General features: G+C 38.8%; 1 protein-coding gene across 12 annotated transcripts in view; it reads right to left on the bottom strand.

Annotated features, from left to right (window-relative positions):
• Window positions 1–16,845, bottom strand: part of OSBPL8 (oxysterol binding protein like 8) — a 211,942-nt gene that overhangs the window by 50,889 nt on the left and 144,208 nt on the right. For all 12 annotated transcript variants that reach the window (XM_030938778.1, XM_010362636.2, XM_030938780.1 and 9 more), the window contains one exon: window positions 9,706–9,776. In XM_030938778.1, coding sequence (XP_030794638.1) covers window positions 9,706–9,776 — 71 coding nt within the window. The remainder of the gene's footprint in view (window positions 1–9,705; window positions 9,777–16,845) is intronic.

Raw genomic sequence — 16,845 nt, 5'->3', positions numbered from 1 at the left:
AAGTCACTCTAATTTGTACAGTGTGTAAACACCAATATTTCTAGGATCTACTACTTTCTACCTATCAAGTGAGTGGGATTTCCTCACTAAATTATTCGTGTCTTAAATTTCTTTCCAGACTTTCAGTTTATACTTCACATTTTCATTTAATCTTCACAAGAATCTTGAACAACAGGCACAACAGATTGTTTTATCTCCATTTTACAAATCATGAAAGGGAGGCTCAGGAAGGTTGATTTTCCAAACTAACAATCATTAACACTGCAGAGATCAGAACCCAGGTTTCCTAATGTAATGCTTGTTTAAAGAGAGCACATAGGTTCACCAGAGTAGAAAAGCACAAAACTTAAAAGCTCTATTTATTTTGGAAAACCAAAATTAAACATACTCCTTCAATGTCCAGAAGTTTTATTTTTAACTATTGTTAGACACAGCAGAAGGCACTTAAAGTTCTTAGCAGTACTCCTAAGTAGTGCCAAGAAAGTATACAGAACCTGATCCAAATGGTGGCTTTCAAATGTTGAGCGGCCAGATGTGCATAATATTACTGGGGGTACAGAATTATTAAAATTGTATTATGTCTAGTCTGTTTATCATTAAATGCAACTTTTCTGGTGTAAGATTTTGTTAGTTTTTAAAAATGTTGTCACTAATAGGTTATCATCACTCTTCCCCTATCCGAATTATAACAACAAAGCAACAGTAAGACCTCATTAGTAATAATCCCTCAATTTTTAGATTAATAAGAACAGATAACACATTTATTTGTCAATGATACCCAGTGTGTATCACCCAAAGAAAAGAAAGAACTCAGTAAATATCTAATGAATTAATAAAATGAAAATAAAATAGGTACTTGCAGCTCATTTCTCTCCTCTCTCCTAAAAACACTTCTGTTACTTGGTATGAAATATGGGCTATTAAGGTGATATTAACTGGCTGAACCAGAAGGGAAATGCAAACAATTTTCAATGTAGAAATCAACCTAGTTAAACTTTTGGGAAAGTTACTCCTTTAAGAACTGGAGTTGAAACATCACATTAATTACTCCAATGATGATGGCATATATTGTGATACCAAAACAATTTCATAACATTCCTCAAGCCAAACAGGTTTCTGTCTTCTCCTTGGCCCTGGGAACACGAAATGGCATGGCTATTGTCAGAGGAATATGATGGCTTAAAATTATTAGGAGATTCTACTTCCCACAACTTAATAGGATAATGTTTATAGTAGTGTACTTTTTAGAAACCATTAAACAAAAAATGTTAATAGTATTACCTTAAAAGTTAATGAATATTCATGGTTGTTTACTATTTACAAAGTACAGTTAACTCTTGAACAACACAGTTTGAACTGTGTAGGTCCACTTATAGGCAGATTTTTTTTCTACAAAAGTTACACTGAGTGTACCTGCCTTTCTTGCTTCCCCTACCACCTCCTCCACCTCTTCTGCCTCTGCCACCTCAAACAGCAAGACTAACTCTTCCTCTTCCTCCTTAGCGTACTCAATGTGAAGATAACAAAGACAGACCTTTCTGATGATCCACTTCCACTTAATAAATAGTAAATACATTTTCTCTTCCTTATGATTTTTTAAAATAACATATTCTTTCCTCTAGCTTACTTTATTGTAAGAATACAGTATACAATACATATACAAAGTAAGTGTTAATTGACTATGTTATCAGTAAGGCTTCTGGTCAACAGTACACAATTACAGTAGTTAAGTTTTTAGGGAGTCAAAAGTTATATGCAGATTTTTATATGCACAGGGGAGTGGAGGGTCAGTGCCCCTAACCTCCATGTTGTTCAAGGATCAACTGTATATGTTAAACATTTATATACTCAAAGCAAACTTAGGAGATAGTAGTTGTATCCCTCTTTTACTAATGAAGACACTAAAACTAACAGATTACATAACTTTCCAAAGTCGCAAAGCTACAAAGTGCATGAGCTGGCATTTGTACCCTCATCTAATTCCCAGCTTCATGTTCTTACTTATCTCACTATATTAATTTCTCATCTTTTAAAACTGTTCATATGGTATCTTAAAGTTAAGATCTATCTTTACGAACAAAAAGAAATCTGTGGCCGGGCGTGGTGACTCACGCTGGCAATCCCCGCACTTTGGGAGGCTAAGGCAGGAGGATTGCTTGAGCTCAGGAGTTCAAGACCAGCCTGGGCAACACGGTGAGACACCATCTCTATGAAAAACACAAAAATTAGCTGGGCATAGTGGCATGTCCCTGTAGTCCCAGGTATTCAGGAGGTTGAGGCAAGAGAATCACCCGAGCCTAGGAGTTTGAGGCTGCAGTGAGCAGTGACCGCACCACTGCACTACAGTCCGGATGATAAAGTGAGACCTTGTCTTAAAAAAAATCAAATTTGTTTCCCTAACAATTAAGCTCTAGCTTGGTTATTACTAAAAGATTACTGTACATAGGGACCAGCAGGCCAGAAGGGTGTCACATGACCTTGGTAAACCGACCTCAAGGAATCTTTAACTCACATACCTCAAGGAATCTCTGACATAACATGCAGTCTAGTTCTGAAATACAAAAAGGAATGACCACGTTCCAGTCTTTTCTACATTACTACCTCAGTTGTTTTAATCAAAACACCTTTCAAATGCCAAAAATGTAAACGATTTTTTTTGTTGGGGATATTTTACTAAACTAAGTTTCCCGTCCTTCATAAACTTTACTGACCACTCTCTTAAGGATGACCATCAAGATAGGCAAGTTTAATGTATATTACTGCTTGCCTCTTTGTTAAATGGCATTAGAATGCTTAGCATGTTATATTTTTTACTTCTTTCCTTCTCTTTTTCTTCTCTCTTTTCCCCTTTAACTGCTGTCCCCTTATAGGCTGACTTTGAGAAGTTAATTTCATCTGTCAGTCTTAGTTTCTTCATCTGTAAAATGAAGATACTACTACTAATTCATAGGGTTGCTTTGAGGGTTAAATGATACTTAAAGTGTTTAACTTAGTACTTGGTAATATATTGTTTGAGGTTTATGACTATATCTCAGATTGCAGGTGCTATCAAAAATCTGACCTTTAGAGATTTAAATAATGGGACATTTATTTATTAAAATACTTTGCAATTTGCTTTGAAAATTATATAATACTACAGATATAAGGAACAACAAGGATAATGGTAAGTTACTGTGATCACATCAGACATTTTGGTTTAGAAAGGTTTGTTAACCATCCAGGTAAATGTATGTTTTAAAGCAAGTAACAGATGATTCAGCAAACCTACAAGGCAAGTAGTTAAATGGTTGAAGAATCAACTTAAGAGATGTGAGCTCAAAAACCCCTTATCCTTTTAAAAGAATTCCTTTTATCCCACTAGACACATTAGTTATGTTGTAATTCCTTTTGTTGAGATGGATAATTAAAAATTCATTTTAAAATGCTACTTTGTTTGGGATAATCTGATTAACCAACTTTTCCAATTCACTTATTCATACAACGAAAAAGCATAGGAAAAGGTGCATGAGAAAGAGGAACTGCCTTATTTTATTTTTTGAGACAGGTCTCACTCTGTCACTCAGTCTGGAGGGCAGCGGTATGATCACAGCTCACTGAAGCCTCCAACTCCTGCGCTCAAGTGATCCTCCCACCTTAGTTTCCCGAGTAGCGAGTCAAGGTCTCGCTAGGTTGCCCAGGCTGGTCTCAAACTCCTGGGCTCACGCAATCCTCCCACCTCAGCCTCCCAAAGTGCTGGGATTACAGGCAAAAGCCACTGTGCCCAGCTCCTTTATTTTTAAATAATGTCTTGGGGATGAGGCAGGTATATTTTATTGTGTTAATCAGGCTCAATTAAGAATTTTAAGAAATACCATTTAACCTAAAATTCTGTGACCAAAATGAGAGTATTCATATTTTTTGCATCGAGTTGGGAAAAGTTAAAATTGTTTGATGTTCTCACTTATACAACTCAATCATGAAAAGAATAACAAATCTTGTTTTCCAAAATTACTCAGATAAGAATAAAAATCTTCAGAATTCCACAAGTATGAGGTTTAATGATAAATGTAAAATTTTACACTGTTCTGAAAAACAAGAGAGTTGGTTGCATGCTCATACATATATACAAATTTATATATTTGAGACAAGGTCTCACTTCGTCTCTCAGGCCAGAGTGCAGTGGCGCAAACACAGCTCACTTGCAGTGTCAACCTCCTGGGCTCAAGCATCTCCTGCCTTAGCCCCCCAGGTAGCTGGGACCACAGGCATACAGCATGTGTCACTACACCTAGCTAATTTTTGTATTTTTTGTAGAGATAGGGTTTTATCATGTCCAGGCTGTTCTTAAACTCCTGAGCTCAAGCAATCTTCCCATCTCAGCCTCCCCAAGTGCTGGGATTACAGGCATGAAACACTGTGCCCGGCCGCATGTTAAAATATTTGAAGACAAAGGAGCAACTATAGACATCTTAAGCTAACAGAATAAACTAAGATTAAATCTAAATTATGAGAAAATCAGTAAGTTTCAGCTCTTGGAAAATAATATGATGAGTATAATTTTACTTATATACCAAATAGTTATGTTAAGAATCCCATTCATTCACTCTAATGCTTTATTCATAAGAAAATATCTTCTTAACTATCTATTGTTAACCAGCTACTTTGTCAGGTACTTTCTGCACCACAATCTGGGAGGTAGATCTTACCTCCCCTGAACAAAAAAGAAAACTGAAGCCACTGTGAACTCTAGTTTTAAGACTTATTATTTTGAGTCTTGGGGAATTAATTTGTCTGAGCCTCAGTTTGTTCATTCATAAAATGGAGCCAACAATACCTGTCTTCCAGTATTGTTATGAACGTTAAAATGGCCCAAGTAAACTCTCAACAAAAAGTAGTTATTAAGTTGGGCATGGTGGCATGTGCCTGCAGTCCCAGTTACTTGGGAGGTTGAGGTGGGAGGACTGATTGAGCCCAGGAGTTCGAATCCAGCTTGGGCAATATAGTGAGGCCTTCATCTCTTTAAAAAAACAAAAAAAATTAGCTATTAATGGCCGGGCGCAGTGGCTCAGGCCTGTAATCTCAGCACTTTGGGAGGCTGAGATGGGCGGATCACGGGGTCAGGAGATCGAGACCATCCTGGTTAACACGGTGAAACCCAGTATCTACTAAAAATACAAAAAAATTAGCCAGCTGTGGTGGCGGGCGCCTGTAGTCCCAGCTACTCGGGAGGCTGAGGAAGGAGAATGGCATGAACCTGGGAGGCGGAGCTTGCAGTGAGCCGAGATTGTGTCACTGCACTCCAGTCTGGGTGACAGAGAGAGACTCTGTCTCGGGGGGAAAAAAAAAAAAAAAAAAAGTAGCTATTAATAACATTGTAACTAACAGCTAAAAATTTATAGGTAATAGGAGAGTCAAGATTCAAATTGACTCTTTCCATTTTAAAGCAGCGCTGCCCAGTAGAACTTTCTAAATGCCAGATGTCCTATATCTGAGCTGTCCAGTGTGGCAGCCACTAGCCATATGTGGTTACTGAGCATTTGAGGTATGACTAGTGTAACTGAGGAGCTAAATTTCTAATTTTATTTAATTTTAATTAATTTAAAGATCCACATATGATTAGATGCTACTGTACCCAAAGCATAGTTCTAAAGCTTGAGGTTTTTTTTTTTTTTTTTTGGTCCCCCTCATTAAGGCACACAGCTTCATTTAAAGTACGCAAAGTTCCTTTTCAGGCCTCCCCCATTAAAGGGTACATATAGATGGCAAATAGGTAGCTGTGGTATGTAGATCTGTGTGTTTAGGTGTTAAGGCTTTGGAGTAGGAATACCATTATACCATGTATTCACCAATTCTAGTATTAATTGCTTGAAAATAGGTCTTAAAAAAAAAAAAACTCTATAAATCTCATTGTATTTCTAGCTGTGGCAGACCTAAGATAAATTATTTCCTACTTGCTTTAATAATACAGATCATGTAAAATGATTGACAGAGCTCAAAACTCATTACCCCAAAATACAGGGGCATACTGACTCTTTTAAGCTGAAGGAAACTGAGAAAACTTGAAAAGCAGAAAGGTCACTCTCTGACCTTCTGCCTTTCTGCTCTAAAGCAGGCCACAATGTAATTCTCTGACCTTCCCCTGAAGCAGGTGCTCTACCTATCCTTAGAAGAAAGAACCCAAAGACACAGAGATACCAAGAAGAAGCTGAACAAACAGGCCTTGCTAAATTCCCCGCAGTGTATTAGCATCATATAATACTCCCCAACCTTTGTCTAATCATACTTCTGTGACTGTCTGCTCTTCACGAAACCAAAGCACAAAAATACACAGATTTCCCTGTTCTTTTGGGTCTTCATTTCTGAAAGCTCCTGTGTCACACAGAACTTGTATTAAATACATATGTATGCTTTTCTCTTGTTCATCTTTCTTTTGTTCTGGGATCTCAGCCATGAACCTTGCAATGGGGAAAGAAATCTTTTCTCCCGTTGGTGATCCAGGCATTTCTCATATATGTTACATAAATACAAAGTACTTTTAAACTTCTAGCCTAAGTACTTTACACTAATATGACAGATGAACTTTTGTGTAATGTATACATGAAAAGTGGGAATAATATTTGTGTAACATCCTACACAAATTTTTAAACGTATTGTGCAATCTTCTCAACCACTCTCAAGAACAGGATATGGGGGAGCTTATAGGGGTTTAATGGTATTTTTAATTTACTTGGGAGGTATAATGGTTGTTTTTGGTTATGCTACGGCAATGGCTATTGAAGAGTATGCTGAGGCATGGGGTTCAGGGTTTGAGGTTCTGGGGAGTCTTTTAGTAGGGTTAGCGATGGAGGTAGGATTGTTTTTATGAGTTTTAGATTTTGATGGGTTAGTGGTGGTGGTTAATTTTAACAATATATGGAGTTGAGTGATTTCTGAGGGAGAAGGGTCGGGGGTTAATTCGGGAGGATTCTATTGGTGCGGGTGCTTTGTATGACTATGGGCGTTGGTTGGTGGTAGTTACTGGTTGAACATTGTTTGTTGGTGTGTATATTGTGATTGAGATTGCTCGAGGTAATAGGTTACGTTATTCGAAATAAGGTTAGGGTGAGAGGGATAAGGAAAGAGAGAAAATAAAATTTGATTATACCTTTTTGAGTGGTTGTGAGGATGGAGGTGATAATGTGGGTGTGTGAGATTGTTTAGATTTTTCTAGTCAGATTGAGTCTAGTAAAAGGGAAGCTGGGTTTTGACTTATAAGCAGGTTTTGGTAGGAAGCTGTGCGATGAATTGTAATGGGAAAATATCCTAGTATGTTAGAGAATTTAAATATGTATGATGGGATATCCATTTTAAGTTTATTGGTTATAAGAGTAAGATCCAAGGCTACTAGGAAGCCTAGAGCGGTTAGGTACAGGGCCGAGAGTTTTAGGTGAGACGATATTGTTAGTTGGGGAGGTGAGGTGGGAGAGATGCTATTGGTAATGAGAAATCCTGCGAGTAGGCTGCCGATTGTGAGGCGTTTGATTGGGTTTAATAGGGTGGGGGTGTTTTCGTTAATGTTGATTAAGGTTGGGAAGCGAGGTCGTCCTGTTGAGATGAGGAGAATAGTTCAAGTATTGTAGGCGCTTGTTAGGAAAGTGGCAATGAGAGTGATAGATAGGGCTCAGGCGTTGGTATACGGCATGTTTGCGGTTTCGATGATGAGGTCTTTGGAGTAGAGCCTGTGAGAAAAGGCATGCCTGTGAGTGCCAGGTTACCGATGGTTAGGGAAGTTGAGGTAAGGGGTTATCATTTTAAATAATCCTCCAATTTTTCGAATGTCTTGCTCATTGTTTAGATTGTGGATAATAGACCCAGAGCAAATAAATAGTATGGCTTTGAAGAAGGCATGGGTGCAGATGTGTAGGAATGCTAAGTATGGTTGGTTGATGCCGATAGTGACTATTATTAGGCCTAATTGACTTGAGGTGGAGAAGGCTATGATTTTTTTGATATCGTTTTGTGTTAGGGTACAAATTGCTGTGAATAGAGTAGTAATGGCCCCTAGGCATAGTGTAAAGCTTTGAATTAACGTGTTGTTTTCCATTAAGGGGTGGAAGCGGATGAGTAGGAACACTCCAGCTACGACTATGGTGCTGGAGTGGAGTAAAGCTGAAACTGGGGTTGGGCCTTCTATAGCGGAGGGGAGTCAAGGATGGAGACCAAGTTGAGCTGATTTTCCTGTTGCTGCTAAGAGAAGGCCTATCAGTGGGAGAAAGTTTAAATTGGAGTCTAGGATGAATATCTGTTGAAAGTCCCACGAGTTATAATGTAGGAGAAACCATGTTAGGGTTAGGATAAAGCCAATATCGCCAATGCGGTTGTACAGGATTGCTTGGATGGCCGCTGTGTTGGCGTCTGTTCGAGCGTGCCATCAACTAATTAGTAGGAAGGACATAATTCCTACACCCTCCCATCCAATAAAAAGTTGGAAGAGGTTGTTGTTAGTAATTAGAATTAATATAGTGGTGAGAAAAATAAGTAGATACTTAAAAAATTGCTTAATGTTTAGGTCTGAGCTTATATATCATAATGAGAATTCTATAATAGATCAAGTGACGAATAGTGCAATTGGAATAAATATTACGGAAAAATAGTCTAGTTTGAAGCTTAGTGTTAGTTCTAATGTTTGGATGGTTGTTCAATGTCAGTTTGAAATAATTATTTCTTGGTCTAGGAAAATATATAGAGTTGTGGGAAGGAGGCTAGTAATAAAAGCAGATATAATAATTGTTTTCACGTAATTTGGATAGAAGTTTTTTTTGTTAGGGTTGATAAAGGTAATGATGATCGGGAGGATTAAAGAGGTTAGGGTTATTATGGTAATGGCGGTAAACATGGTTATTACTTTTATTTGGAGTTGCACCAATGTTTTTGGTTCCTAAGACCAATGGATAACTGTTATCCTTTAAAAGTATCCAAAAAATGTAAGTTGTAAGAGCAAGCCCAACTGCTGAGAATAACAGAGAACTTAGTCTTTAGAAACAGTTGTCTTACAGTCATGGAAGTTTGATCCCATAAACATAAAAGCTCCTCCTGCTACTAAATCTTGCCAGAAAAAAAGTCGAAAGTCGAATCCCTTCAAAAGTTATAGAAAATCCAGTGAACTACAAACCCACAGGGAAACTGGTTACTGTATCACATAGTGTTTCTCAAATCTGAATATGCACTCTTAAAGAAAAAATGCTCAACAGGCCTAAGAATGTGTCTAAATATCCCAGTTTGAGAAATACTGATTCATAAACTCTGTCTTATTCTAAGAAAATGTCTGTCAATCGTAGACAATTACTACTGCAAAGATCTGGCTTTTAACTGGTAAAATATATGTATTTTGATTGTCATCTGAATGAACTCAAAATACTTAAGAATTTTTTTTTTAAAGCCATAAACCCTGAGAATATATCTGAATGCAATCCTCAGACTTAAGTTTGAGAAGTGCTGCTATAGCAGAGATACCAGAAACAGTATTACTCTGACAGGAAAACTGGTTACCAATCAGCTGTATTTCTAAGTAACCAACAATACTTACATTAGCCCCAATGGAACTTCACTCTTTTAATACACACTACATGGTTTAGATGTATCAACATAAAAACATCACATAAAAGCTTCATAGGATTTCAGTGTTAGTTCCCTTATCTCAAATATTAGGGAAATGTCATAATCATGTATTTGCTTATATATGCTTACCTTGCTCTTTGACATAGCAAGTGAAGATTCATCTTTATTTTGAGAAATATCTTCCTTCCCTCTTTCAAAACCTTTAAAAAAGTCAGTATATCAGTATTACTATTTTTGAACATGTATAATAAGTAATTCATTTTCAAGTATAGACTATATTTGATATAAATCAGTTCAGGAAGCCTGTACATACGGCTTTAAGCTATTAAAGATCTCTAAAGGGTCATATCTAGTAAAATCCTTCAGAATTAAGGCTTAGAAACAACGAAGTATTTCCCTGAACCCACCAACATTGTGAAATATCTGTTTTCTTTGCTCCTGCAGAACTTTGCAAAAATTCAGCCCTCACAGAGCTTTTATTCCAGTCAGCTGGTTTCCAGCAATGAATTCTAACGAATGGAACCAACCCAACATACTTTTCATACCTCTGGTGAAAATGGAAAACAATTTCAGACGAGGTGATAAAAGATTAGGGAAATAAATCTGGATTGACTTTTTTAAAATTTTATAATGTGCGTATGGTGAGAATTAGATGAGGATACATACAAAGCACTTAACACAGAGTTTTTGCACACAGCATACATTAAATTAATGTTTACTTTTATTATCATCACTTTCTATTGTTATTGCAAAAGGATGAATCTAAAATACAAGAGTGCATTGGGACAAACATGCATATACTCCTGTAATCACATAACACTTTAATATATAGCACTAAGCCGACACCAACAAACAAATTACTATTATAAAGGTACAACTGGGTGCTTCCAAGATGGCTGAATAGGAACAGCTCCAGTCTACAGCTCCTAGCGTGAGCAATACAGAAGACGGGTGATTTCTGCCTTTCCAGCTGAGGTACCGGGTTCATCTCACTGGGGCTTGTCACACAGTGGGTGCAGGATAGTGGGTGCAGCCCATCGAGTGTGAGCCGAAGCTGGGTGAGGCATCACCTCACCCAGGAAGCACAAGGAGTAAGGGAATTCCCTTTCCTAGCCATGGGAAGCTGTGACAGACAGCACCTGGAAAATCGGGTCACTCCCACCCTAATATTGCGCTTCTCCAACTGTCTTAGCAAAAAGCACACCAGGAGATTATATCCCGTGCCTGGTTCGGAGGGTCCCACGCCGAAAGAGCCTCACTCATTGCTAGCACAGCAGTCTGAGATCGAACTGCAAGGCAGCAGCGAGGCTGGGGGAGGTATGCCCGCCACTGCTGAGGCTTGAGTAGGTAAACAAAGCGGCCAGGAAGCTCGAACTGGGTGGAGCCCACTGCAGCTCAAGGAAGCCTGCCTGCCTCTGTAGACTCCACCTCTGGGGGCAGGGCATAACCGAATAAAACGCAGCAGAAACCTCTGCAGACTTAAATGTCCCTGTCTGACAGCTTTGAAGAGAGTAGTGGTTCTCCCAGGATGGAGTTTGAGATCTGAGAATGGACAGACTGCCTCCTCAAGTGGGTCCCTGACCCCCGAGCAGCCTAACTGGGAGGCACTCCCCAGTAGGGGCAGACTGACACCTCACACGGCCAGGTACCCCTCTGAGACGAAGCTTCCAGATGAATGATCAGGCAGCAACATGTGCTGTTCAGCAATATTCGCTGATCTGCAGCCTCCACTGCTGATACCCAGGCAAACAGCATCTGCAGTGGACCTCCAGCAAACTCCAACAGACCTGCAGCTAAGGGTCCTGTTAGAAGGAAAAAGGACATCCACACCAAAACCCCATGTGTATGTCACCATCACCAAAGACCAAAGGTAGATAAAACCACAAAGATGGGGAAAAAACAGAGCAGAAAAGCTGAAAATTCTAAAAATCAGAGCACCTCTCTCCCTCCAAAGGACCACAGCTCCTTTCCAGCAATGGAACAAAGCTGGACAGAGAGTGACTTTGACGAGTCGAGAGGCGAAGGCTTCAGAAGATCAAACTTCTCCCAGCTAAAGGAGGAAATTTGGACCCATCGCAAAGAAGGTAAAAACCTTGAAAAAAGATGAGACAAACGGCTAACTAGAATAACCAGTGTAGACAAGTCCTTAAATGACCTGATGGAGCTGAAAATCACGGCATGAGAATTACGTGACACATGCACAAGCTTCAGTAGCCGATTCGATTAACTGGAAGAAAGGGTAACAGTGACTGAAGATCAAATGAATGAAATGAAGTGAGAAGTTTAGAGAAAAAAAGAGTAAAAAGAAACTAACAAAATCTCCAAGAAATATGGGACTATGTGAAAAGACCAAATCTACGTCTGATTGGTGTACCTGAAAGTGACGGGGAGAATGGAACCAAGTTGGAAAACACTCTGCAGGATATTATCCAGGAGAACTTCCCTAACCTAGCAAGACAGGCCAACAATCAAATTCAGGAAATATAGAGAACACCACAAAGATACTCCTCGAGAAGAGCAACTCCAAGACACATAATTGTCAGATTCACCAAAGTTGAAATGAAGGAAAAAATGTTAAGGGCAGCCAGAGAGAAAGGTCGAGTTACCCACAAACGGAAGCCCATCAGATTAACAGTGGATCTCTCAGCAGAAGCTCTACAAGCCAGAAGAGAGTGGGGGCCAATTTTCAACATTCTTAAATAAAATAATTTTCAACCCAAAATTTTGTATCCAGCCAAACTAAGCTTCATAGTGAAGGAGAAATAAAATCCTTTACAGACAAGCAAATGCTGAGAGATTTTGTCATCACCAGGCCTGTCCTACAAGAGTTCCTGAAGGAAGCACCAAACATGGAAAGGAACAACCAGTACCAGCCACTGCAAAAACATGGCAAATTGTAAAGATCATTGATGCTAGGAAGAAACTGCATCAACTAACGAGCAAAATAACCAGCTAACATCATAATGACAGGATCAAATTCACACATAACAATATTAACCTTAAATATAAAGGGGCTAAATGCTCCAATTAAAAGACACAGACTGGCAAACTGGATAAACAGTCAAGACCCATCAGTGGATCTAGAATTAGAATTACCATTTGACACAGCCATCCCATTACTGGGTGTATACCCAAAGGATTATAAATCATGCTGCTATAAAGACACATGCACACATATGTTTACTGTGGCACTATTCACAAGAGCAAAGACTTGGACCCAACCCAAATGTCCATCAATGATAGACTGGATTAAGAAAATGTGGCACATATACACCATGGAATACTACGCAGCCATAAAAAAGGATGAGTTCATGTCCTTTGTAGGGACATGGATGAAGCTGGAAACCCTCATTCTCAGCAAACTATCTCAAGGACAAAAAACCAAACACTGCATGTTCTCACTCATAGGTGGGAATTGAACAATGAGAACACTCGGACACAGGAAGGGGAACATCACACACCGGGGCCTGTCATGGAGTGGGGGAAGGGGGAAACGGATAGCATTAGGAGATACACCTAATGTAAATGACAAGTTAATGGGTGCAGCACACCAACATGGCACATGTATACATATGTAACAAACCTGCACGTTGTGCACATGTACCCTAGAACTTAAAGTATAACAAATAAGAAAATAAACAAATAAATAGCATACAGAAGAAAAGAAAAAAAAAGACCCATCAGTGTGCTGTATTCAGGAGACCCATCTCATGTGCAGAGACACATATAGGCTCAAAATAAAGGGATGGAGGAAGACCTACCAAGCAAATGGAAAACAAAAAAAAGGCAGGGGTTGCAATCCTAATCTCTGATATAGACTTCAAACCAACAAAGATCAGAAGAGACAAAGAAGGCCATTACATAATGGTAAAGGGATCAACTCAACAAGAAGAGCTAACTATCCTAAATATATATGCACCCAATACAGGAGCACCCAGATTCATAAAGCAAGTCCTTAGAGACTTACAAAGAGACTTAGACTCCCACACAATAATAATGGGAGACTTTAACACCCCATTGTCAACATTAGACAGATCAACGAGACAGAAAGCTAAAAAGGATATCAAGGAATTGAACTCAGGTCTGCACCAGGCAGACTTAATAGACATTTACAGAACTCTCCACCCCAAATCAACAGAATATACATTCTTCTCAGCACCACATCGCACTTACTCCAAAATTGACCACATAGTTGGAAGTAAAGCACTCCTCAGCAAATGTAAAAGAACAGACATTATAACAAACTCTCTCAGACCACAGTGCAATCAAACTTGAACTCAGGATTAAGAAACTCACTCAAAACCACTCAACTACATGGAAACTGAACAACCTGCTCCTGAATGACTACTGGGTACATAACAAAATGAAGGCAGAAATAAAGATGTTCTTTGAAACCAATGAGAACAAAGACACAACATACCAGAATCTCTGGGACACATTTAAAGCAGTGTGTAGAGGGAAATTTATAGCACTAAATGCCCACAAGAGAAAGCAGGAAAGATCTAAAATTGACACCCTAGCATCACAATTAAGAGAACTAGAGAAGCAAGAGCGAACACATTCAAAAGCTAGCAGAAGGCAAGAAATAACTAAGATCAGAGCAGAACTGAAGGAGAGAGAGACACAAAAAACCCTTCAAAAAAATCAATGAATCCAGGAGTTGCTTTTTTGAAAAGATCAACAAAATTGACAGACCGCTAGTAAGACTAATAAAGAAGAAAAGAGAGAAGAATCAAATATATACAATAAAAAATGATAAAGGGGATATCACCACTGACCCCACAGAAATACAAACTACCATCAGAGAATACTATAAACACCTCTACGCAAATAAACTAGAAAATCCAGAAGAAATGGATAAATTCCTGGACACATATACCCTCCCAAGACTAAACCAGGAAGAAGCTGAATCCCTGAATAGACCAATAGCAGGCTCTGAAATTGAGGCAATAATTAATAGCCTACCAACCAAAAAAAGTCCAGGACCAGACTGATTCATAGCTGAATTCTACCAGATGTACAAGGAGGAGGTGGTACCACTCCTTCTGAAACTATTCCAATCAATAGAAAAAGAGGGAATCCTCCCTAACTCATTTTAGGAGGCCAGCATCATCCTGATACCAAAGCCTGGCAAAGAGACAGCAAAAAAAGAGAATTTTAGACCAATATCCCTGATGAACATCGATGCGAAAGTCCTCAATAAAATATTGACAAACCGAATCCAGGAGCACATGAAAAAGCTTATCCACTATGATCAAGTGGGCTTCATCCCTGGGATGAAAGGCTGATTCAACATTCGCAAATCAATAAACGTAATCCATCATATAAACAGAACCAAAGACAAAAACCACATGATTATCTCAATACATGCAGAAAAGGCCTTTGACAAAGTTCAACAGCCCTTCATGCTAAAAACTCTCAATAAATTCGGTATTGATGGAACGTATCTCAAAATATAAGAGTTATTTAGGACAAACCCACAGTCAGTATCATACTGAATGGGCAAAAACTGGAAGCATTCCCTTTGAAAACTGGCACAAGACAGGGATGCCCTCTCTCACCACTCCTATTCAACACAGTGTTGGAAGTTCTGGCTAGAGCAATCAGGCAAGAGAAAGAAATGAAGGATATTCAATTAGGAAAAGAGGAAGTCAAATTGTCCCTGCTTGCAGATGACATAATTGCATATTTAGAAAACCCCATCGTCTCAGCCCAAAATCTCCTTAAGCTGATAAGCAACTTCAGCAAAGTGTCAGGATACAAAATCAATGTGCAAAAATCACAAGCATTCTTATACACCAATAACAGACACAGAGCCAAATCATGAATGAACTCCTGTTCACAATTGCTTCAAAGAGAATAAAATACCTAGGAATCCAACTTACAAGGGATGTGAAGGACTTCTTCAAGGAGAACTACAAACCACTGCTCAACGAAATAGAAGAGGACACAAACAAATGGAAGAACATTCCATGCTCATGGATAGGAAGAATCAATATTGTGAAAATGGCCATACTGCCCAAGGTAATTTATAGATTCAATGCCATTCCCATCAAGCTACCAATTACTTCCTTCACAGAATTGGAAAAAACTACTTTAAAGTTCATATGGAACCAAAAAAGAGCCCACATTGCCAAGACAATCCTAAGCCAAAAGAACAAAGCTAGAGGCATCACTCTACCTGACTTCAAACTATACTACAAGGCTACAGTAACCAAAACAGCATCGTACTGTTACCAAAACTGAGATAAAGACCAATGGAACAGAACAGAGCCCTCAGAAATAATACCACACATCTACAACCATCTGATCTTTGACAAACCTGACAAAAACAAGAAATGGGGAAAGGATTCCCTATTTAATAAATGGTGCTGAGAAAACTGGCTAGCCATAGGTAGAAAGCTGAAACTGGATCCCTGCCTTACACCTTATACAAAAATTAATTCAAGATGGATTAAAGACTTAAATGTTAGACCTAAAACCATCAAAACTCTAGAAGAAAACCTAGGCAATATCATTCAGGACATAGGCATGGGCAAGGACTTCATGACTAAAACACCAAAAGCAATGGCAACAAAAGCCAAAATTGACAAATGGGATCTCATTAAACTAAAGAGCTTCTGCACAGCAAAAGAAACTACCATCAGAGTGAACAGGCAACCTACAAAATGGGAGAAAATTTTTGCAATCTACTCATCTGACAAAGGGCTAATATCCATCCAGAATCTACAAAGAACTCAAACAAATTTACAAGAAAAAAAACAAACAACCCCATCAAAAAGTGGGCAAAGGATATGAACAGACACATCTCAAAACAAGACATTTGTGCAGGCAACAGACACATGAAAAAATGCTCATCATCACTGGCCATCAGAGAAAGGCAAATCAAAACCACAATGAGATACCATCTCACACCAGTCAGAATGGCAATCATTAAAAAGTCATGAAACAACAGGTGCTGGAGAGGATGTGGAGAAATAGGAACACTTTTACACTGTTGGTGGGACTGTAAGCTAGTTCAACCATTGTGGAAGACAGTGTGGTGATTCCTCAAGGATCTAGAACTAGAAATACCATTTGACCCAGCCATCCCATTACTGGGTATATACCCAAAGGATTATAAATCATGCTGCTATAAAGACACATGCACATGTATGTTTATTGTGGCACTGTTCACAATAGCAAAGACTTAGAATCAACCCAAATGTCCATCACTGACAGACTGGATTAAGAAAATGTGGCACATATACACCATGGAATACTATGCAG

Source organism: Rhinopithecus roxellana, chromosome 10 (genome assembly GCF_007565055.1).
Source record: "Rhinopithecus roxellana isolate Shanxi Qingling chromosome 10, ASM756505v1, whole genome shotgun sequence".
Classification (NCBI taxonomy): domain Eukaryota; kingdom Metazoa; phylum Chordata; class Mammalia; order Primates; family Cercopithecidae; genus Rhinopithecus; species Rhinopithecus roxellana.
This window is presented reverse-complemented; position numbering and strand designations above follow the sequence as displayed.